The 24,918-nt window shown below is 43.1% G+C and overlaps 1 protein-coding gene across 4 annotated transcripts in view; it reads right to left on the reverse strand.

The window, feature by feature from the left end:
* Nucleotides 1–325: 325 nt before the first annotated feature.
* The window catches only part of LOC117348908 (tyrosine-protein phosphatase non-receptor type 11-like), a 131,680-nt gene continuing 107,087 nt past the window's right edge, over nucleotides 326–24,918 (reverse strand). For 3 of the 4 annotated variants that reach the window (XM_033921546.1, XM_033921544.1, XM_033921547.1), the window contains exons 11-16: nucleotides 19,706–19,860; nucleotides 18,600–18,667; nucleotides 16,792–16,943; nucleotides 5,601–5,701; nucleotides 4,798–4,878; nucleotides 326–601 (exon numbers count right to left, since the gene is read on the reverse strand). In XM_033921546.1, coding sequence (XP_033777437.1) covers nucleotides 595–601; nucleotides 4,798–4,878; nucleotides 5,601–5,701; nucleotides 16,792–16,943; nucleotides 18,600–18,667; nucleotides 19,706–19,860 — 564 coding nt within the window. In that variant the 3' untranslated portion in view covers nucleotides 326–594. Of the gene's footprint in view, nucleotides 602–4,763; nucleotides 4,879–5,600; nucleotides 5,702–16,791; nucleotides 16,944–18,599; nucleotides 18,668–19,705; nucleotides 19,861–24,918 lie in introns of all 4 variants that reach the window. The other variant, XM_033921545.1, reaches the window with a different exon arrangement.

The raw sequence follows: 24,918 nt of genomic DNA on the forward strand, positions 1-24,918 counted from the left end.
TCCAGGTTTGACATTGATGGTAGTCAGCAAAACATCGATCGCCACCAGCTGAATATTTGGTCTCTTGGTGTTAATGTACTTTGCACTTGTCTTTAGCTTGGTATCTGTTACTTTTTTGTATCAGTGATTCAGGTTGGGGGGACGACGACATATCCACATATGCCTGGGTTCTAGAACAGCCCTTGTGTGCGTCTCTGTTCTCTGTATATCTATACAAAGCAAAAATACTGACTAAAGGAAAGGCTGACACACTGATTCCGGCTCACATCGGTGGTGTTGTTTATTTAGAGCAGAATTTCTGTTCCAGGATCCGCCAGCCAAAGCAAAAGCCCAAAGACAGTTTTCTTAAATACCTAAATTTTAATTATTGCACATATTTACAAAGAGATACAAAAGTCATCAAAGTTAGACTGTTTGTCCTATGAACATCCATGGACAAGAGTCCCTGCTCGGTAATAAGTTAGTCCCAGCTGCATTCAAACCTTCTCATTTCCCGCCGTCATTCCATTTCCTACCAAGCCCGAAGTGCACTCAGGTGGAAAAAACCCCAAACTCTTCAGCGAAAACAGAACCAGCAAAACAGTCACTGCAAGTTTACATCCTGGAAAGAAAGAAAATAAGGCTCGAAAGGGAGACATAGCAGCAGAGGCCTTTCAGGGGCTCATCAGTTCTCCCTCTAACCCATCAAATTCTTGCATGCTGATAGGGAAACACACGGAATGGCAAACAGACTTGACCAGAAGCCAGCCCTGTTTTGGAAAGAAGAGCAAGAGAGAGCAAGACCTAACCTCCTCAAGATGATACAGGTGGCCTCTCACTGGCCTTTTCTAAATAAGCAGGTGGAAGGTGATCGAGGAGGACAAGGGACAGAAAACTGAAGGGCACAAGAGGAACGGGAGTCCCTCAGCCCAGGAGGCACTGTGAGGAGAAAGACGCTATTACAAGTGCAAGAACTGGCCAAAATAATAGCAAGCAGAGGTGTGCTTTCATGTGCAAAGACATAACACGAGCAACAGTGGGTCAATATTCAGCAGCTTCTCCTCAGATAAGTTTCACTCACCAGGCCATACCTGAATTTTCAGCAGCACTTATCCAGATTATGCCACTGAAATTCTGAACAGTTCACCCATGCACTATCCAGGCAGTGCCAGGGTGGTCTGGGGGTAGAATTGTGGTGGAGTCAAGTTATCCAGTTAGCAGCAATATTTAGACTGTTATCCAGGTAACTATCTGAATAAAGTTAAGAACATAAGAACATAAGAAGTTGCCTCCGCTGAGGCAGACCATAGGTCCATCCTGCTCAGCGGTCCGCACCCGCGGCGGCCCATCAGGCCCATTGCCTGAGCAATGGTCTATACCTATCTATACCCCCCAATCCCTTTTTCTTCTAGGAATCTATCCAAACCTTCTTTGAAACCATTTAATGTTTTCTTGCCTACAACAGCCTCTGGAAGCGCGTTCCATGTATCCACCACCCTCTGAGTGAAAAAGAACTTCCTAGCGTTTGTTCTAAACCTGTCCCAAGTTTATCCATATAGCTATCTGAGTACCAGTCTGAGAACCACCAGAATTTGGATAAATATCAGAAGACACTTTATACCCAATTATTCAGCTTTGGTATCCATGTACACTTGAATGCTGAATATCTGGGTAAAAAACGCCTGCAACAGCTAACATAAAAAAAAAAAAATGCCAGTCACTTTGAGCTGAATATAGACTAAGATATTTTTAAGTTCTAGGGGTCTGGCAGGACTCAACGCTTAGCATGACGGACCAGATTTTGTCCGTAGTTAAATCTACTTTTTTCCAATTACGACTGTTAAGTCGCCTAAAATTGATGATGTCGATACATGATTTCCGAATGGTAGTTCAGACAATAGTCTTATCAAAGTTGGACTATTGTAATGCCCTTTATTTAGGGGTTCCAACAGTACAGCGTAAAGCATTACAAATGATCCAAAATGTGGCTGCAAGGTTAAGTTAAGAAATTTGACCACCTAACACTCTGGTTAAAGAAATTGCACTGGTTATCTGTGCGATCACGTATTATTTCATCTACCATAGGATTCCTTGGTATCTGTCACAAACCATGGTAATCTATTGACCGCTCAGAACCTTGCATTCTGAAGATGCAATATGTTTGTCATTGACGGACTTCTCAAAAAAAGCACTATGAGAACACAAGAACTTCTGCTATTTCCATCATGGGAATAACACTGTGGAATAAATTAACTGGAATTGAGGGCTTTATCTGATATCCAGAAGTTAAAAAATACTTAAAACTACATTATTTCTAGAAGCATTTCAATAAGAGATATGTTGTTTAATGTTAATTTATAGATAAATGGTATTGTGAGGATCTATTAAATCTGGGTTTTAAGATGTAACTATTGCATTTGTAATTCAAGATATTCGCATAAAACTGGTTTGTTTTATTTTATATATGTCACTTTTGTATTGCCGCTCAGGAATAAGCGGTTGATAAATTTTTTAAATAAAATAAACAATACTCTTTGCATCCTAAATAACACAGATCTCACAATGAAAGTACATTGTGTATGACATTTGGAATATTCTCCTTAAAAAAAATAATTCTGTCTGTTCCGGCACAATTCTTCACCCCATCAGGTTTCTGAGAAGCTCTTCCCAGAATTTTGATTGAATGATTGATTTGATTTTCTATCTAGCCTGTCCTCCCAAAAGAGCCTAGAACGGGTTACAGGTTTACATACAAAATAAAGGTTAGCAACAAGGTCACAAGTTGACATTAGAAAATGACACGGTGACAAAATTCATCACCATTTCCGTCCCCGCGGATAACCGTGGGAAATAATCCCATGTCATTGTCTAGTGTCTATCTCAACCTCAGTCCTTTACACCAGCATTCTTCAAAGCAAAGCTTGCGGGTCAGTGGTTGTGGCCATTCATACTCTGATTCTTATGTGAGCCAAGGATAATGAAGCCATTGTGACATCACTGATGTGATTGGCTCTTAGGCACTGGTGGAATGAGGCATTATGACATCACAATATCTGCTCTGGAATGTTGCTGCTCAATCTCAGCATTTTTCAAAGCAATGCTTGCGGGTCATTGGTTGTGGCCATTCATACTCTGATTCTTCCCTCTCTCCTTAAAGAATGACATGAAGATGGTTTCCCATGGTTATCTGCAGGGACGGGAACGGTGATGAATTTTGTCACCGTATCATTCTCTAGTTGACATACATAATAGAAATTAGCAATTAGGTAGGCACATCCATCATACAATAGTGAGACATAGCTATATTCAGAAGAGGCTAGATGCTAGGTTAGCAGGAAGCCTGTCTGGTCAGCGACTAGATGGACTCATTCAATTTCTATATAAAGTATGAAAGATTACTATGTTTAGTTCCCAAAACAGAAATTCACGTAGTAAATGATGGCAGATAAAGACTCGAATGGTCCATGCAGTCTGCCCAACCATATATGCTCCATAAATTAATTTAGTTTAAATGGTCCTTTTTCTTCAATGTTTCTGGGCCAGAAACGCAGAGCCCTGCCCGGCAGTGTGCTTAGTTTCCATCTACTGGAGTCTCCATCAAAGCTCACTCCAGCCCATCTTAACCATCCCAGCCACCGAAGCCCTCTCCAGCCCGTCCTCAACAGAATGTCCACAGGCCGTACAAGTCTGCCCAGTACTGGCCTTAGTTCCTTCAATGTATACCCATTATTTTCTGATTAGAGATCCTCTTTGTTCATCCCACGCTTGTTTTGAACTCTGTCACTGTTTTCTTCTCCACCACCTCCCCCGGGAGCGCATTCCACGCATCAACCACCCTCTCCATAAAAATTTACTAAGTACAGTAATGAGACCATTGTTAAGTCACTCTAATGAAGAGGGGATATGAAGCAGAGAAATAGGTCCTTACAAAGCCTAAAAATGAAAATATGTTTTGGGGCTTAATTGCAGCTACAATTCGAATGGTAAGGCACTTTCAACAACGCGGGCACATCTCATACAGTGGTAGGACAATTTCTGTTTGCAGTAAGAACTTTAATATATGAACGGGGACCAATTGCAGCAGCATTTCAACAGTGGGATAATTTTTACAGTTCTTATAAATCATTGGGGTGGTCTCTCGGAGAGTATTTCGGAGATTTAGGCCTAGATGCATTAAACAGGATTGGTAAAGTTTGCGTGGCTCCCCTCCGATCCAATTTTTGGTCGATTCTAAAAGAGCTATTGATGCTCAAACAATTTTGCATGCAAATGATTCATGCAGAGGTTCATCATAACCCCTGTCTCTCTCGTCAGATTGATTACTGCGAGAGCGACTCTCACACATGCGCAGAGCCAGTAAGGGAAGCCTGAACTGCTGAGAGGCAGGGAAAAGCCTCCTGACACTCAGCTGTTTGGGGCAGGAAACCTTTTTTTTTTTTTTTCTTCTAATGGGCACAGATTTTCTGGGTGGGTTACAAACACATATCTGTCTCATTAAAAAAAGCAGGAGGGATGCTACTGGATGCTCCACCAAACCTCCCTCCAGCCCCCTGACCCACCCCAGTACATTTGGCTGAAGAGAGCAGGAGGGAGGCTTGGTTCTTCCAGCTCTGAGGCCTGCTGATCCAAAATGGTAGGCCTTCCCCTCCCCAGTGCATCATGTGATGCACAGGGAGGGGCCTAAGGCCCTTATTGGTTCAGATGCCTAGAGCCTGAATAGGTATGAGCAACACACAAATGGAAGATTAGATTAGATCCTCCCTGGACAGATGCTGTCCCAGTACCTGTACAACTTCTCCACTTCTGACTGGCAACTACCTGCCCGTGGAGCTCACTCCTGAAACTTTGGGAGTCTTGATGTTTATATTCTCGTACAGACAGGCATCATCTTCATCAGTCCTAGAAAGAGACAGAAATGCCTCCTTAATATTTGCATATATTAGAGCAGGGGGGTCAAATGTCGGTCCTCGAGGGCTGCAATCCAGTTGGGTTTGCAGGATTTCCCCAATGAATATGCATGAGATCTATTAGCATCCAATGAAAGCAGTGCATGCAAATAGATCTCATGTATATTCATTGCTGAAATTCTGAAAACCTGACTGGATTGTGGTCCTCGAAGACCGACATTTGACACCCCTGTATTAAAGGGACAGGAACAGGGAAAGGAAGAGGAGAGCATGGTGTAATTGCAGAGAGAGGTAAACGGAGGTACAGGGGTACGGAGGTACAGGAAAAGAGGGGAGTTCCACCCCAGGCACTAGCACACCCTTCTCTCAGTACCCCACCCCTGATCCTTCCCAACCCCCACTGCCACGCGCGCACACACCCCTTCCTCCCCGGTACCTCTTTAAATTTCCCGGCGTGAGCAGCATCACAAACTTGCTGGCCACATCGGTGTCGGCTCTCTCTGATGTCACTTCTGGGTCCTGCACCTAGGAAGTGACATCAGAGGGAGAGCAAGACATGACGTGGGCAGCAGGTTTGTAATGCTGCTCACGCCGGGAAATTTAAAGAGGTACCGGGGGGGGGGAAGGGGGCACCACTCACCCTCGCTATGCCACTGTGTGGAGTGGGTCCTTTGGATGGGCTTGATGGGAATGGTGTTAAAGGGCGATACATACCCACACAGCGTCTTTGAGGTGGGCGGCTGCGACTTGACGTTTGCTTTCTCTGCAGAGATGCAACGAATGTTGGTGTACTCCCGCTCTGTGCTCTTATTCCTCTGAAAAAGATGAAGCATATATAGATATATCTTTTATTTCTTAGATTTCCTTACACATCCAAGGTGGGGGAGGGGAGGGGAAAGTATTTGGAAGAGTTTAAAAATATTTAAATATAATATTGTAATAAATAATATGATTTAATATATTAATAATTGGGAGGAGGGGGGAAAATGGATGTTTTCTTTAATAATGTGTGTAATATGGTGTATTTTATATAATCTGTTAAAGTTATATTAACTGTAATACACTGTCAAAGCTTGAAAATTAATAAAGAATAAAAAAAAAAAAAAGATGAAACAGTGGAAATTATCCTGTGCCCTGAACATGGAAGGAACGGCAAATCGATTCTAGAAAGTAATTAGACACCACGAGGCCGATATTCAAAGCAATCTAGCCGCTAAACATTGGCGTCAGGAGCCTCGGTCCGAAGCTTTGAAAATGCCCTATTTTGCAAATAGGGTTGGGCAATTGGTTTCATTTAATTCTAAAACAAACCACTGTGAAACCGCCATGAAATTTCAGGGCCTTTGGTTTCACTCTCGCAAATGGCTGACGCTAAAATGTTTTAGTGCGAGCTAATTGCAAAAACCCCAAATGAAATCGAGAGACGGCAGCGGGCAGATTCCTACTGAGGGGAGGTTCAGTAAGCTGCGCTGTCCTTTAGCACAGCCGTTTACTGCCGATGTACGAGTTTTGAATGCAGAAAAATCAGAAGACCGTTCTGCTAAAAAGCAGTGTGAGGGGGCAAGCAAAATGCACCAAAGCCAAAGCCAAAATTGTTCCCTATTATACCGTTGAATCTCAAGGCTGGAACACATAGACAGCAAGGAAGCAAAGGGTCATTTGAGATGACGTGCTGCTCTTAACCTCTGATGATTCTGTTCAGCCTAGATCTCTCCCCTGCCCCCACCCCCAAGTATCCCCAATTGAAGAAAACCAAAACAAAAGACCTTCAATCCCGGGAAACTTCTGCTCTAGGGCACCCATGGCACAAGAAGATACTCAACTCAGGGGGCTCAAGGGTCTCTCGTACGAAGAGAGACTGAACAGATTGCAGCTCTACACTCTGGAGGAATGCAGGGAGAGGGGAGACATGATTGAGACATTTAAATACATCACAGGACGTATGGAGGTGGAAGATGACATCCTTTTTCTCAAAGGACCCTCGGCCACAAGAGGGCATCCGCTTAAACTTAGAGGGGGGAGATTTAGTAGTGACACCAGGAAGTATTTCTTCACGGAAATGGTGGTGGATCACTGGAACAAGCTTCCGGTGCAGGTGGTCGAGGCCACCAGCGTGCTTGACTTCAAGAATAAATGGGACATCTACGTGGGATCCCTACGAAGGTCAAGTTAAGGAACTGGGTCATTAGCATTCAGACTTATGGGGGTGGGTCAGTTGAGTGGGCAGACTTGATGGGCTATAGCCCTTTTCTGCCGTCATCTTTCTATGTTTCTATGAATTGAAGAGCCCCAGATGCTGCAGCATCTCGCCCCCTTGAACCAATTTCTGGGAAATGGTCCAGCAGTATCCTCTTCATCTCAATGCCATCTTCCAAAATGGAGGTGTCCAATCCCATGGGGGGGGGGGGAGTTGTTTTAGAAACAAATCCAAATAGGAAATAATTGGTAACCTTAGCTGATGCTGGATGCCCATGTTAGTAGCAGGTAAGGCACCACCACTGGGTCAGACACCGCCATCTTGGAAGGGGGCAGGGTGTGCTGGACGAACCAGATAAGATTACAGACCAATAGTATTGAAAACTTACCTATTTGATAAGCAAAAATGCTAACTCTTTTAATAGCATACCAACGATGGTCTATTTTATCTAGGAATTTGTATTTTAATTGAATTGTTTTTTTACTCATGTTGTATTTAAAGTAGTAATATGTTTTCTGTATTGTATTTTTTCACTGAAATGTCTCAGTTTCTCTTGCTGTGAACCGCCCAGAACTACTAGCAGGGTGGTATACAAGAAAATAAATTATTATTATTACTGAGCTCAGTGGTAAAAACCTGTTTTTACAAGCTTCGCCTCATCCGTTCCCTTACTTCTATTCTTGACACGGATGCAATCACAACCTTGGTTCACTCTTTAGTTATCTCCCATCTCGACTATTGCAACTCTCTATATAATGGAATTCTCCAAAAAGAAACCCGACGTTTACAGTTAATCCAAAACACGGCAATAAAACTCATATACAAGTTAGGGAAATATGATCACGTCACCCCTCTCCTGAAAGAAGCACACTGGCTTCCCATCACACACCGTGTTACTTACAAAACCATCATGTTGACCTTTAAAATCAAACTCTCCCATCAACCTTCCTTCCTCGATAAGCTCCTCATTCCATTGCGCCCTACACGGACGCTTAGATCAGCAGACCAGACCATTCCTTCTATAAAGGATTTTTTCTATACCAGGAAATCAAATTTTTCAGTAATTGCCCCAACACTATGAAATGCCTTACCATCTCAACTCCGCCATGAAAAACTAATCGATAAATGTAAGACTAGCTTAAAAACCTTCCTATTTCTAGATGCTTTCAACTGCTCTTGAATTATCTCTCTCTCACTCAACCAACCGCTTTTACGAAGCGATCCTATTCCTAATGTTTTATCCTCTCCCTCCATTTCCTTTCAACCCCCTTTCTTTTTCTTCCTTTTCTATTATGTAACTTTACCCCTCCCCTTCCTCTTAATCATCACTTTCAAGTTTGTCTTGTCCATGCTCTTAATGTACACTTCCCCTCTCTTTAATTAAACTTTACTTTTATAAGCATAACTTTTTATCCCTATTTTAACATTTTATTGTAAACCGTTGATGGTCGGTATATTAAAAACTAATAAACTTGAAACTTGAGGTAGGCAACTGAGTTCCAATCCAGTTCCCACCTCACCCATGACTTTCTCCCACTTGAACTACTAGTGGAGATAGAAGAGAATGGAAAGGTCTGAGGTCCACTGGGTCAGCAGGGATATTTTCTTCTTGGTCTTTTTTCTCTCCCTTCTTGTCCATGTATGGACCAGGTCCCACTCACACACTGACAGGAAGGATGCATTGAGGATAATTCTTTGAAGTTTGTGTTAATACTTACCCAACAAATACACACTTAAATGATTAGAATAATGGTGCACACTATACCCTCAAATTTCGTGGGGGTTGTGTTCCAGGAGCACCCACAAACTTCAAAATAACTGCGATTATTGGATGCGGGGATTGGAGGCGGGAGAGGGCTGCAGGGGTGGCGGTTCGCCACTTTGCTGCTTTTTTTTTTTTTTTTTTAACTTGGATCTTGCCGGAGGTGCCAAACTCGGAAGTTTGAAATCCCCCCTTCTCGTGGACTTTTTTTTTTTTAAAGAGGCTCCCAGCGGAAATAATTATGACCGGGGAGACTTGGTGATATGGAGTGTTTGAAGAGTATTAGTCTTACTGCAGTGAACACCCTTTTAAAATGTTTTAAATATTTTGTGCAGCAGTAGCTTAACTAGGGAACTGATCAGGGAGGGGGGTGGGGGGGGCGCGAGGATGCGCACGGCGGAGTCCCGGGTCGTGGAAGAGGTGGACGGAAAAAAACCACGAATGACTGGGGCCACCAACTCCGCGGGGGTATACTGTATGGTGACAGGACTAAAGCGCGTTGGACAATCGTACAGGGACACAGACGCTAAAACAAATGTGCGCAGGACATCAGCGCACTGGATTAAAAGGTAACTTTAAAGTGCTCCGAGGGGGGAAACCCCCCCCACACACACACACTTTACTTAGAAGTGTTGCCACTGCCATTGGGGGTGGGGGAACTCCCCCACTTACAGAGGAAACTGTAATTTTTCACTAAAACACTGGGAAAAATTACACTTTCCTCTCTAATGGGGGGTTCCCCCCAAACCCACCAACGGCAGCACCAACACATCTAAGTAAAATCTGCCCCCCCACCCCTTCCCTGCGCGCACCCACTCCTTCCCTTTCCCCGTGACCAACTTCGACGCACTCCTCACGACTGCGTCCTCCCCCTCTGACATCACTTCATACACACGGCACCCGGAAGTGACGTCCGCGGGAGCACGTTGAAGTTGTTACTTGCGGCGGTAAACAACTAGAAGTGCAGAGTAAGGGAAGGGTGCGTGCGTGCGGCAGGGGGGAGGAGTTCAACATCCAAAAATAGTTCTTTTCATTTATCGAACCCTAATCCAAATGTTTTTCCCCCCCTCCTGATCCTCTTTCTCTTCCCTCTGGGAAACATCACTTTGTAACTTTTATTTCCTTTTGTTCTTTCCTAATGTATCTTAGTCAGTCCGTAATGTCAGTCTGTCGAATACCCCCTTTTAATGTAGTACAATATATATTTTAATGTTGTATGTTTTATACTTTTTCTTTTAATGTTACTCGCTTAGATGGTAATAAGCGAATTATCAAATTTAAATAAAACTTGAAAACTTGAAACTTGGGAAAAGGCGGGGCAGAGAGGAGGGGTGCCAGTGCCCCCGCCATCGACTAGGGCAGACTGCCCCCGCCCCCAACCCTCAGTACGCCATGGTATGGCCCTAAGTGATTCGTTTAGCTGAAGATCCCCAAGCGCAGTGATCACCACCAGCTCCAACGCATCCCAAAACAACCGGTTAAAACATGGCCAGCTATCTTAGCTGCTCAAGCTGCAGGCGGGATATTAACAGGAACGTGCTGCAGCTTGAATAAGTGGGAGCAGCTCATGAACAAAGTGGATTCTGTTTAACTTTATTACTTCTGAATCAGCTTTCTTAGTTTATGTACATTTTTTATGCAATCATATACAGTCAAACCTTGGTTTGTGAGCATAATTCATTCCAAAAGCATGCTTGTAATCCAAAGCACTCCTATATCAAAGCAAATTTCCCCATAGGAAATAATGGAAACTCAGACAATTCATTCCACTGCATAGTATACAAAATACTATACGTAATCGTATTACAAGACTTTGCTTGTTTAGAACAGTCACTACTCTCGTGCAGTGTCGGAGAGAGAGAGAGAGAGAAGAACCATCGGCTCAGTTGTGATGTATGTATACTTGTATTGCAAGACTTTGCTTGTATATCAAATTAAAATTCAATAAAATGTTTTGCTTGTCTTGCAAAGCACTTGCAAACCAAATTACTTGTAGGTTTTACTGCATTTCTGGTAAAACACTAAGTGAAGAGCCACAGAACAGGGACATTTTTATTAAGATGTAATTAGTTTCTCAATGCCAAGTTAAATCATTAGAAACAGAGTCACCAGTTTCTGTAGTTCTACTCTTCGAGCAATGAAGAAAGCAGGGCTGAAAGGGGGGAAAATCTGATCTACACTTCGAGGTATTGTTGCAGATTTTTGGCATTTTAGATGGCAGATCCCCAATTCACTTGTGCTTCTCTGTGAGCTATGGAGCATGGAATGATAGACAACTGGATTGGATCTATTTACTTTGGTATATCGCCATTTACATAAGTGTCAAATAGTGTACAAAGCTAAAAATACATAGTACATAATAATCTCTGATCAAATCAGATATACAATGGTTCATCTAGCCTAGTAGCTTGTCTTCATGGTAACCAATCCAGATCACTAGTACCTAGTAACATTCCACGCTACCAATCCAGGACAAAACAGTGGCTTCCCCCATGTCTGTCTCAATAACAAACTATGGACTTTTCCTCCAGGAACTTATCCAAACCTTTCTTAAAACCAGTTATGTTAACTGCTCTTACCACAACTTCTGGCAACGAGTTCCAGAGCTTAACTATTCTCCGAGTGAAAATATATTTCCTCCTATTGGATTGTAAAGTATTTCCTTGTAATTTCATCAAATGACCCCTAGTCTTTGTAATTTTTGGAAGAGTTAAAAAAAAACAACAACAACAAACGATCCACTTGTTCTCATTCAACACTATTCAGGATTTTGTAGACTTCAACCATTATCTCCCCTCAGCCATCTCTTTTCCAAGAAAAAGAATTCTAACCTCTTTAACCTGTCCTCATACGAGAGGAGTTCCATCCCCTTTACCATCTTGGTCACTCTTCTTTGAACCTTTTCTAGTTCCGCTATATCTTTTTTGAGATAAGACATTAGTATACCAAATGGCAAGCGACCCCCCAAGTGTTCGTATAATATTGCTGGAATAATACTCTTTTATTTCTGAAATGAAAAATAAGAAAAATCTAGCTGAAAATTGTCCTGCCAAAAATTCCATAGCACTGGGCCTGCTTAAGAAAAGGCTCTCTTCCTGGTTGGTGAAAGCCTCCCTGACTCAATTTAGGCAGCTGAAGAGAGTTCTTCTGAGAAGATCGCATTGATTTTGTAGAAATTTAGCTAACAAATGTTCTCAACAGATACCGTATTTTCACCCATATACATCGCACCCGTGTAAAACACGCACACGGGTATAGCGCGCGGGGAACACAAATTTATGCAAAAAAAATTAAATATAGCGCGCACACGCATATACCGCGCATGCTAAAACCTCCTCCCGCCTACTCCGAACCGGCATCCTCCCCCCCGCTCGCTTACCCGAGAGAGCATTTTTTTTTTCAATCCGATCCGGCATCCCTCCTGCGAACCGCCATCCTCCCGCCCCCCGCTCGCGTCACCCCCCTTCCCCTGCGATCCTACATCCCCCCCAGCACCACAAAACATCTCTTACCCAATTGGGCACCGGCACACATGCACAGGACAATCTCGGAGAGAGCGAGAGCAGAAGGCTTTGAGCATGCGCAAATGCTCAAAGCCTAGTCCAGCTCGGCGCAGGAAGAAGGAGGATCTCTCTTGCACCGCACCACCCAGCCCAGCCCAGCCCAACCCAATGAGGGAGGATCTTCGGGCACTGGCACATCCTGTGCATTGGTGCCGGTGCCCAATCGGGTAAGAGATGTTTTGCGGTGCTGGGGGGGGATGTAGGATCGCGGGGGAAGGGGGGGCGACACGAGCGGGAGGATGGCGGTTCGCAGGGGGGATGCCGGATCTGATTGAAAAAAAAAAAGTTGTAAAACGCCCTCACACGTATAACGCGCACGGTTATGCACAGTTTGTAAAAATCGTGTATAACGCGCGCGTTATATGCGTGAAAATACGGCCATTCAGGTTGATGCAAAATTAAAGCCTTGCAAACAAAGGCAAAGCAACTTGAAATCAATTTGCTTTGGAATTGGCAGCCAATGCAATTGGTACAGTATAGAAGTGATAAGATGTTGTAAAAGCTGTAGGTGCCGCACATTAGCCTTGCCAGATCCCCCAAAAAGAGAATTACAGTAATCCAATCTACTAGTGATAAATTTAATATAAATTTCAATTGTCTCAGCACACGTAGATAATAAAAGCATGATTTGACTATCGTTTAACTGATCTGTAGTTGAAAACTAAGGGCGGTAGGGGGGTTTAACGCGCGGAATACCGCCTAGTCGCTAATGCGTGGAATACCGCCTAGTCGCTAATGCGTGGAATACCGTGCTAGTCACTAACGCCTCCATTGACGATGCGTTAGTTTTTTGGCTTGCCGCAGGGCTTAGCGCGTGATGAAATGTCCGACGCGCTAACCCCGCTAGCGCACCTTGATAAAAGGAGCCCCAAATGTATTATCACATCGCACTCTTAATGTAGTGAACTTTTGTAGAAGATGCAGTGTTTGACCGCCGATCTTAGGCAAAACTATAAGACACCCTTCACTCCCCATCGGGGAAATATCCCCTTAAGTTTTTGAATATTCAAGAACAGTTATCAAATCCATACTTTCCTGTCTCCAGAGGACTTCGCTGGTTGTTGGCCTGGTGCTTTAACTGTTAGGTTATCCCTCCATTGTATTTACGCAGTTAGATTCTTATAATTCCACAATTTCTGGGGTATCAATTCTTATTGAGCAGTCCCTTGGAGAGCTGGAGGAGAAGGGTTGGGCCTGAAGACCCTAGGAGGAAGGAGGCCTCCTTCTGGGGGTCCTTTCTGAAACAGTCACTTCAGGCTAATTTGAATTTATGCCACTGATATGCTTTATTTTGATTAGAATAAGTTCTTTGCTGGGAGTTCAGAGTTAAGAATATATGTTCTCTGAGCCACTGGAATATGTTCGAAGTAGGGCTGCAGGAAGATTAAAAATTTGAATTGCGATTACCGTATTGCCCCTCTGCATAGGCCGCACCCATGTATAGGCCGCAGAAAAGGGTGGCCTATGTTTAAAACCCAGAAGATAAGCCGCGGCTTATCTTCCGGTACCTTCCTTGCCTTTTAAATTTCTCCCCCCCCCCACCCTACCCACTCCCGGTACCTTTTTCTGATCCCCCTGAACGGCGGATGGCAAATCTTCAGCGATGCAGGGCAGCTGCGATCTCTTCGGCACCAGTCTGCCCTCACACCGCCTGCTAAATGGCCAACGTCAGCTCTTGCGAGACTCACGAGAACTGACATCAGTCACTCAGCAAGCGGTGAGGGGGCAGGCCAGATGCCGAAGAGATCGCGGGTGCCCTGCACCGCTGGAGATTCGCCGTCTGCCGTCCAGGGGGCTCCAATAAAGGTACTGGGGGGTGGGAGGAGGGATGATTTACAATCACTGGCCTAGGCCGCCCCAAATAACTAGGCCGCGCCCCATACACGGGTTTGTAAAACCCATGTATAGGCTGCGGCTTATATATGGGTAAATGCGGTAATCGTGTTGTGTGTTAGCGATTAATTGCGATTAATATGTAAGATATTTTTAAAGACATTACAACAAACAAAAAATTTCCTGAAACCAAACATAAACCACGTGTTTACCTGTGGTTTTCTCTCTGTAGTTTCCTCATGTGGCATATAGATTGGTTTTAAAATGAATACAACCCCTTTTTTCAGAGCAAAGCATATCAGATAAAAGAAAGCCCAACTGATACTTCTGGTTACAAGATAAAGCATCTCAAGATAGTAACCCCAAGTCATTCTTCCTGAGACATCTTACATATTATGTAATCCCCTTCCTTTATATTCCCTTGTAAATATTCCTTTACAAGTAGTCAACAGTATTAAAATCCTAGGAGTTATATTTGACAGCAAATTAACCTTTCATGAGCATATAGGCAGTATTGTCAGATCTTCATTCTATAGACTCCGCCAAATTCGTTCCTTGTCACAATATCTTTGTTCTAAATCATTAAATATTCTTATACATTCATTAATAATTTCCAAAATGGATTATTGCAATGCACTTTTTAAGGGAATTGCACAGAATGAAATAAGACGGTTACAAATAATACAAAATACTGCCATTAAACTAATAACAAAAAAAAAAAAATTTGATCACGTAACGCCGCTTCTTAAGAACGCCCACTGGCTTCCAGTAACCCATAGAATAACATATAAAATATGTCTACTGACTTTTAAAGCAATGTTTTTTAAAACTCCTGCTTTTACCTATAAAACACTGATTCCCTATTCCACAAATAGAGTTTTGCGATCTAACGAACAGCATTTACTGACAATTCCATCTCTTAAAATTATAAATACTAGAAGACAATTTATCTTTTCTGTTACTGCTCCACAAATGTGGAACTCCTTGCCAATCTACCTAAGAAAAGAGCATGATATTGATAAATTCAAGATTAATTTAAAAACGTTCCTTTTTAAAGACGCTTTTGATTAATAACTTATAATCTGGAACACAATGATTCAATAGTTAAAGAAAAATAAATTCCTACCTTATGTTTTTACCCAACCTTCTTTTAATTATATTTTGTAGTTCTTATCCCTTTTTTCCCTATACTCATGTTGTGTCATGTTTTTTGTCTCTTTTATATTTATTTTTACGGTCATGTATAATTAATGTTTTAATTTTTGTTTTTAATATTGTAACATTAACTAATTCTATTTGTATATATGTATGTACATCGCTTTGAAAAAAAGACAAAGCGATTAATCAAAAATTTTAATAAACTTGAAACTTGAAACTAGAAAATTCTGGCATCTTGGAAGTTTCACCTCCCCCCCTCCCCCAGGTATATTTCACCCCTGGAATTTTCACCCTAAATACATTTCACTCCCAGATGTTTTGCCCCAAACATTCACTGCTATACTAAATTGCAATATCATAATCATTACTGACCCAGCATTGACCTCTCACTTTGCGAATGTTTTGTTCATCTGAACACGCCATTGTAATCTTTGTTCACCTGACACAAGATTTTTGACTCATTTTGTGTTTACTATGTATTTTTTTAGGGGTTTTTTTTTTTTTGCTTGATTTTAGATTTTTTGATGAAAAATAAAATTTCATTGTGGCCTTATTATGAATTGGTTAAATTAAAAAAAAAAAAAATACTGCAATACAGTACTCCCCTGCGAATACAGTTTTTCATGGGGCAGAAGCGGGGATAGGCAGCAACATAGCAGCGGCAGCCACTGCCCGGTCCGTCAGCAAGTCTGAAGAATGCTGAACAGAAAAGTACGCAATTAGGGCACCTCACAGGAGGTACGCGCTCCGACGAGGAATCTCGGACCAGCTGTGTGTGCACAAGGCAAGAAATCCAGTGGGGGAGAGAGGAGAGAGCAGCCGGAGCGCCTGCGAGTGAAGGAAATCACTCGCGGTATGCTCCGACCGCCTCTTCCTGCACTAAAGTCGGGCCTCACCAATCAGGAGCTGTGTGTCAAAGCAGCTCTTGATTGATAAGGCCCGACTTTAGTGCAGGAAGAGACGGTCGGAGCATACCGTGAGTGATTTCCTTCACTCGCAGGTGCTCCGGCTGCTCTCTCCTGCCCGGTCATAGCTTCTCACGGTCCTGGTCATTCGCGGTCGGAAAATACTGCGAATGACCGGGACTGCGAATCGCCGACTGTGAATGACCAGGGGAGTACCATATAGCAAAAAATTTGAAATGCACACAATGTAAAAAAGCTGTGTAGCCATAAAAATTTACTTGCGTGGCATATTTAGTGGCATATTCAAATGAGCAAGGCCAACAAAAATGGTAATGATGTTATTCCTTACAGATTATGATATTGCAGTGAACGTTGGGGGTGAAAGATCCCGGGAGCAAAACAAGTGGGAGCGTGGGTGAAAATTCCAGGGGCAAAATGTGGGAGGCAAAACTTCCGACAACCGAAAATTCCATAATAATCCACATACCTGTTCCTCCTCCCGTCTCTGCTGCACTGTCTCGATATACTGCTGCACAGCCATGTAAATAAATTTATACTGTGCCTCTGTCTGCACCATACCCGACCGTTGCTGCCGCACCATCTGAATAGTTTTAGGGATGTCTATATAACAGTCTACACCTGGCAGGAAGAAAGAACTAAATCACATTTGAGAACACAGCTTCCTCACTCAGAACTGCCTGTCTCTTCTACGAGGTCCTTCAATCTATTTCAATCCTCTGCACATGCCTGCCTACCACAGCCATGTTCTTAAGAAGAATGGATTGTGTGTGTTGGAGGAGAGGTCCCGATACAGGTCTCTCTCTTGGGGATCTGAATCTTGTTTCAGGATCATGGGAGGGGGAGGAGGAATGCTTTAGACAGATAGGTTGATAGGTAGGAATAGAGTGAGGGAATGCCGAGTAGAAGCAGTGGCACAGCGAGGGTAAGTGGCGTCCGGGGCGGTGTCACCCCTCCCCCTCCCTCTTCTCCCCCACTGCACACATGCCCCCCTTCCCTTTCCCCGTACCTTTTTAATTTTCCAGGCGAGAGCATCAGCATGAACTTGCTACCCGCATTGCACTGGCTATCCCTTTGATGTCACTTCCTGGGCCCAGAAGTGACATCAGAGAGAGGCAACACTGATGCCGGCAGCAAGTTCGTAATGCTGCTTGCACGCAGCGGGGGTGGGGTGGGGCGGAAAGGAAGGGGGATGGAGAGGAGGTCAGGTGTCTGTGCCCTTTACAAAGACTATGCCTGGGGTGGACCCCCCAGTACCTCCTCCCTTTCTACGCCAGTGAGTGGGAGTAATACTGTTTGGTTAACTTAATGTTTTCTCCTGCTGAAGGATTCTAAGAGTCCAGGCTCTTCATTATGAAAGTTGAATAGGGAATGAAGTGATAGGTGGGGAGCATTGAGAAGGGGGTGGAGTTAAATATTGTTTGAAATGTTGGACTATACATGCACTTTTTGATTTTTTTTTTTTTTTTCATCTTTAGTTTTGTTCAATAAAGAACATTATAATCATTTAAAAAAATGGACTGAATTTGTGTGGTCCTCACCCTAAGATTAGATTCTGTCTGGCCCATAGTAGCAGGGGTTAAGACGGATGCAAAACCTGGAGAGGATCTGGATATTTGCAAACTGGCTGGAGAAGTACCATCTCACCTTAAGGCAGGGGTGTCCAACCTTTTGGCTTCCCTGGGCCGCATTGGTCCCCAAAAATGTTTCTGGGGCCGTACAAACGCGCAAACGCTGCAGCAAGGCAGAGGAGGGAGCCGGCAAGACGGGGGCTGCAGAGGAAAACACTGCATCGCCCTCAACCAGGGCCGCACTAAATACTTCACGGGGCCGCATGCGGCCCTCAGGCCACAGGTTGGACACCCCTGCCTTAAGGGGTCCTGCTGATGCTCCTTCACCTTATGGTCAAGTGTTTAGTAGGCAATGCAGTTAAAGAGATTCTTATTGCACATTGGATTCATCACAGGGGAGGGTGAGGAGGACCCCAGGAACATAGAAGCCAACTCCGTGGAAACTTGAGCACCCTCAATATTGAGCCAAAACTTTGACTCTGTCCAGGAAAGGGGTAATTTCCATTGGGTACAACACCCCCAGTCATCTTGAAAAGATGGCTCCCATGCTCAGGAATGCAGTTAAACAACTTTGAGCAGAGGTAAACTTGTGCCTAGCATTTCTATATATTAAATATTGTTTTCGGACTTTTCACCTAGATATATATAACTCTCCTGTTATAAGAGTCTTCCCCCCCACCTAGGTATTTAGCATAAGATCTCATACCTTGTGTATTAATTATGTCCACCAGAATATCAATCACAATGATTGTCCCTGTGCGTCCAATGCCAGCGCTGTGAGTGAAGGGAAGAGAATCCAGGGTCAGATTAACCAAACATTTGCCAGTAGCTCCAGCCCTTTGCTACACCTTTGACACGCAGCTCCTGATTGGTGAGGCCCGACTTTAGTGCAGGAAGAGGCAGTCGGAGCATCCGGCGAGTGATTTCCTTCATTCGCCGGCACTCCGGCTGCCCTCTCCTGTTTCCCCCGCTAAAAATCGCATTCGCGGTTTTTCAACATTCACAGGGGTTCCTGGAACGGAATACTCCGTGAATATTGGGGGGAGTACTGTACACACATGGAAACAGAAAATGAAGACAGATAAAGAGTATATGGCTTGTCCAGTCGGCCCATCCAATACCATCAACTATCCCTTCCTCTCCCTTAGAGATCCCATGTGTTTGTCCAAAGCTGTCTTGAATTCAGATGTCTGGGAAAACTCGACATGTTCTCTTTTTAGAGGACTGTCTGGGTTTCCAGACAGACTTTCCAAAACCATATCAGTCGTGCTGCTCCCTTCTGCCAAATGCCCCTCTGCATTGTTCTGAGACAACCAATCCTGATACACTGTACCACTCCCATGATAAACTGTTCCATCATATAACCCGCTCCTATGATGGGTGGCCCTACAGGACCACCCCTGTGACCAGTGGCATAATGGGGGGGGGGGGGGTCGGGCCACCCCAAGCGCCGTCTCACATACCTATTTAAAATCTTCACCAGCATGAGCAACTACTCTAGCCTGAAATTACTTCTGGGTCACGGGGCCAGGAAGTGACATCAGAGGGAAAGCCAGCATGAGCCGCAGGTGGAGAAGCTGCTCCTGCTGGTGAAGATTTAGAGGTGTGGGGGTGGAAACGGACAGCGTAAGTGTGAGTTGGGGATACAGAAAGAGTTGGGGGGGGGGGTGGAGAGGCACCGCCCAGGGCACCTCCCACCTTTGCTACGCCACTGCCTGTGACAGATGGGCCTTTTTTATCACCCCTCTCCAGTGACAAACATTCCCCACTTTGTCAGTCCCCTGTGATGACGGCGACAGTTGCCTGTGTTACCTGCAGTGCACTACGAGGGGACCAGCATCTGAATTACACAGCTGCGCTTGCTTAACTTGCTCCAGGAAACTCAGTACCCCTCCTGGCTTGTTGGGGACACCATGGTCTGGCCAGCTCAAGTACTGGTAATGCAGTATGTGCCTGGGGGGCTCGTTCTGTGAGAGAGGAAAGACATCCTTTTCTATTAACAATAACGGGGCCCTTTTATTAAAATGCATTAAGAATTGCAGTTCACGTGGCAACGCAGGATTTTCCCAAACATGAACTGCGAATATAACATGGAACTTGTTAACGTTTTATTTTTCATTTTTGTTCTGCAGGTCTTGCACTAATGGTCATCAATGTGCGATACCTACCGCCTCCTATTTAAGGAAGTGCTAGGTGTTGCAGCATTAACTCTGTGTTAGCCAGTTAACGTGCGATAATTCCAACGTGCTAGCTGTCCGACTCATCCACGCTCACTCTTCATTCATATCATGTCTCCTCCCCCCAAAATATCTTTTTAAAAATCACAGGACAAACACTGCAACATGTTACATATCATACTGTCATGTCATACTAGCCACACTTGTGTACTTTGGGGCTCATAATTGAAAGTTAAATACATCTAAAAACCCACCCAAGTTGGCACTAGGATGATCTAAAAGACAGGTCGTCCAAGTACCGATAATCAAATGGCTTTTTAGATGTATCCAGGGACTTTTTAGGCCTCTGCATCCTGCTATGTGTCCAGAGCTGAAAGGGGCGTTTTTGGAGGAGTGGTGTGGGCAGGATGTGGGCCAACCTAGACTTAGTCAGCCTGCAGGGATAATCGAAGGTTTGACAAGATTGCCTAGACAGAACTTATACATTGTGACTTAGACGATGTAAAGACATGTATAAGTGCCCAAAAGATATCCAAAGTGACCAGAGAACCACTGCAGGAACAAAGTAAAAACACCCTCCTCCCCCCCCCATGTTCACTAACCCTGTCGCACCCCCACAAAATTCTGAATAAAAACATACATACCTGCCTCCAGAACATCAGCATTTGGCATAGGAAAGCCTAGTAGAGCTGCACAGAGGTGGCTTAAGTAGTCTGGGGGGGGAGGGGGGAGGGCTAGTGAACCATAAGCCACTACATTCATGGTGGAACATGTGAGCCCACCAACCCATACTCTACTGCAGGTAGCACCTGCAGCCATAAGGGTTATTAGGGTGGTAGACAGGTGGGTGTAGTAGGTTTTGGGGGGCTCACCATGACCTGTTTTGATTTGCTTCTGGATTTGTGGTAGATTGGTCTTCGGTTCTTTATTGACCACAGTGAGAATGGGCTACTGGGCTTGATGGACCATTGGTCTGACTTAGTAAGGTTATTCTTATGTTCTTATAAGATCGAAGAAGTATATAGGGCGTCACACAATCCTGCAGATATTTCAGTGATAAATGATGTACACTTAAGTAAACTCTGAACACCAATTGTAAAGGAATTTTTGTCAAATTTTTTACTTTTATGGTATATAATAAATAGACAAAAAAAGTCAATACTCTGTGAACTGTCACTGTGCACAACAACTTAATCAAAACAAGTCTCAGACACACTGACTGAATATATAATTACAAGTCAGGTACTTTTAGCCGTGGTTAAGGAAAAGAATGTGCTGTGTGCTTGTGAAGCCCTTTTTCCTGAAGAAACAATTTGAAGGTGAAACAAGACTCTTGTTGAAGAAGGGTTTGTTTTGTTTTGGTTTCTTTATTTTCCACTGGCTGTGAGTACTCTCTGGGAAATCTACAAAAACATTGTGCTGGGTTTCCTTTGGGCATGGCTGAAGAACTGTTTGCTTGTGGGATCAAGTGTGTGCTACAACTGAAGTTGGCTCCTGTAAGAACTCTGTGTAAGACTGTGTAGAAGCATGGCTAGCTTTTTCTGGACTTGCTGTGGGCTGCCAGCCGTTGAGAGACCGGAGTGTGTGCAACTGGAGCTCAGACAGTTCCTGAAGCAACCTGAAGGACCCACTACTACTTTTTTTCCCCAGCTAAGTACTTGGCTTTTTTGTTTTTGATGTTTTGTTTTGTGCACTTTTTTGTTTAACTTTGTGACACACTGGTGATTATACCTTACTCTACAGTCAGGTGGGGTTCAGATTTTTCTCGGACTATGTCTTGAGTTGGTTTTTTTTTACAGAATTTCCTACTAACATGTAAGAGGAGCTGATGATTAAGGACATGTTGCCTTATTGGCTAGAAGTACCTGACTTGTAATTTTATATTCAGTCAGTGTGTCTGAGGCTTGTTTTGATTAAGTTGTTATGTACAGTGACAGGTCACAGAGTAGTGACTTTTTTGGTCTATTTATTATATACCACTTAAGTAAACTAACAGTAACTACTCGTATTTTACTCTAGTCCATGGTCAAAATATGATGTAACACGTTCATACTTCCTTACCCCAAACAAAGTTCTTATAACAGAATTTTCAACCACTTGTAGCACACGCAGGTTGGAAGATGTTGTTCCCAAATACACAATATTACAGTAGTGCAGATTGAAGAATTGTTTTGAAATCATTGCCCGATAAAATACATCCGAAGTTGACTCAACATCCTCAATTTAAAGTAAGTCTTCCTTATCCCATTCTGTAGGTATAACTTAAAATTTAACTGAGGGTCCAAAGTCACACCCAAATAGTGAACTTCTGAAGAAAAATGCATGACTGTGTCCCAAAACATTTAGTACAACATTGGAATCAAGATCAGAATCTCTTGAAAGAAGTATAATTTCTGTCTTAGAGATATTCAACATTAACTTGTTGACATTCGTCCAGTTCTTAATATTGTTCATCACATCATTCAATCTATGCTTTGCAATCATCATTGAACTTTCTACAGGGAAAAAAAACAAACCCTAAACCCTTGAATATCATCAGAATATATTGAAATGTTGAGCTTTTTCAATAATTTGCACAATGGCAAGAGATTAAATAAGACTGCCGAAAGGGCGGAGCCTTGATATCTCTACATTTTGAGATACTCCCTCTTACGCAGACTTCCAAACCTTTTTAGAACCCTGCTAAGGTAACTGCTGTTACTATATTATCTGGTAACTAATTCCAGAGTTTAATTACATGTTGAGTGAAGAAATATCTTCTCTGGTTTTAAATGTAGTACTTATTGCTTCATTTCATACCCCTAGTCCTAGTATTTAAGTAGGCAAGTGATCCACATCCACTCGTTCCACTCCATTCAGTATTTTATAGACCTCTAATATCTCCAGGCTGAAGAATCCTAGCTGTTTTAGCCTTTCTTCATAAGGAAGTCATTCCATCCCTTTTTATCATTTTTGTCGCCCTTCTCTGTACTTTTTCTAATTCTGCTTTATCTTTTTTGAGGTGCGGTGACCGGAATTTCACCGAGTGATTGTCTCACTCATCGTTTCCATTTCCAGGTCATTTTATGCTTTCAATCCCCTCATGAAGGCACAACAGTACCATGAGAACTAATATCATCTTCTGTTACTGCTCCTTCACTTTGGAACTCGGCTCCAAACCACTTACGAGAGATTACATCCCTAGATAACTTCAAAATCCAGTTTAAAAACATTTCTTTTTAAAGACGCTTTTGAAGCATGATCGTCCTTTTAAGGATGTTTTAAGTTTACGTTAGACCGGCCACTTTGGCCGATCTCCTGGTTTTCCCCACCTTTCGTTTTTTCCCCGATTTTCTTCTTTACTATACAAATATTGTAGGTCTATCCCCTTTTCTTCTCGTTCCAGTTAATCGTTGTCTATTCGTTTGTCTTTGTCTCACATTTTTCTGTCCTTGGTTTAGTTCTTTTCCCCTTTTTGACGCTGCTTTTTGTTATTTTAACTTTTGTAAAACCGCTTTGAATACTGATAAGGCGGGATATCAAATTTTAATAGACTTGAAACCTGAACCTGATTTACAAATACGTTAGGAAGTCTGTCCCAGTTTCTCCTACCCACTGAAACCATGCTAAATATCAATTTTATGAAGCCTTTTACGGCATTAAGCAATTAATAGGTGAATTAGTGGGCAGTGTTACTGCACTGGCATGACAGCAGGCACCAATTCACATGCTATCTACATAACCTACTATGGGGCATGGGCATGGACTGTACATGGCAATTAGCATATGGTACTTCACCAGATAATATCAACGATGCAGAAAGCACATCTGTGCTAATGCAAGTGTGCTTATGGTGTGAAAAAAAAACCTTTTTTTGTGTGTGTGTGGTAACTGAATGGGATCATCCCAAATTTTTAGGCTAAATTCGATCATGTATCACCCTACTACCAGCAGTTACATTGGCTACCGATGGAAGCACGCATAAAGTTTAAATTTGCCTGCTTCTGCTTTAAAGCGCTAAACGGACTTGCCCCTAAATACATAACTGACCTTTTCTCCTTCTCTGCCAACAGACACAAGAGAAGCTCTCATTCCTACTTCGTTTCCCTCCCCCCCCCCCGTTAGAGGTTGTAAACTGAAAAAAACACCATGAACACCTTCTTTCACATCAAGCAGCATTGTGGGGTAAAGACCTAGATCAACTGCTTTCGCCCACTACTTATGAAGAATTCAGAAAACGTCTAAAAACGCAATTGTTCCTAAAGTATCTAGACAATTGACCCACTCATCTTCTTTCTCCTCCATAGTGATTCCTCTGTCTTATTAATCTCTCTCTCCTCAACAACGCATTTCCGGTCCTATTAACTCTCCTCTTCTACCCTCTTAAATTCAATCAATTTGTACCTCGCTTAATCTATTGTAAACCGCATAGAACTTAACGGTATTGCGGTATATAAACTGTTATTATTATGTCACAATACCAGCTCTGGTTACCAGAGATTGAAGCTCTTCACACTATTTATTTTTCTATACTGTTCTCCCAGGGGAGCTCAGACTGATTTACATGAATTTATTCATGTACTTGAGTATTTTTCCCTGTCTGTCTTAGCAGGATCACAATCTTTCTAAATGGGGGAAATTAAGTGACTTGCTCAGGGTCACAAGGAGCAGTGTGAGTTTGAACCCATGACCTCAAGGTGCTAAGGTTGTAGCTTTAACCACTTCACCACTCTAGAAATCAAAATGTAGTAAAAGTGAGCCAAGTATCGGACAATCAAGCCATTGTGACATCACTGAGGAGGTTGGCTCTTATTGGAGGAATGAGGTATTATGATGTCACCATGAACACCTTTCTTTCACATCAAGCAG

The sequence above is a fragment of the Geotrypetes seraphini genome, chromosome 15 (genome assembly GCF_902459505.1).
Source record: "Geotrypetes seraphini chromosome 15, aGeoSer1.1, whole genome shotgun sequence".
NCBI lineage: Eukaryota > Metazoa > Chordata > Amphibia > Gymnophiona > Dermophiidae > Geotrypetes > Geotrypetes seraphini.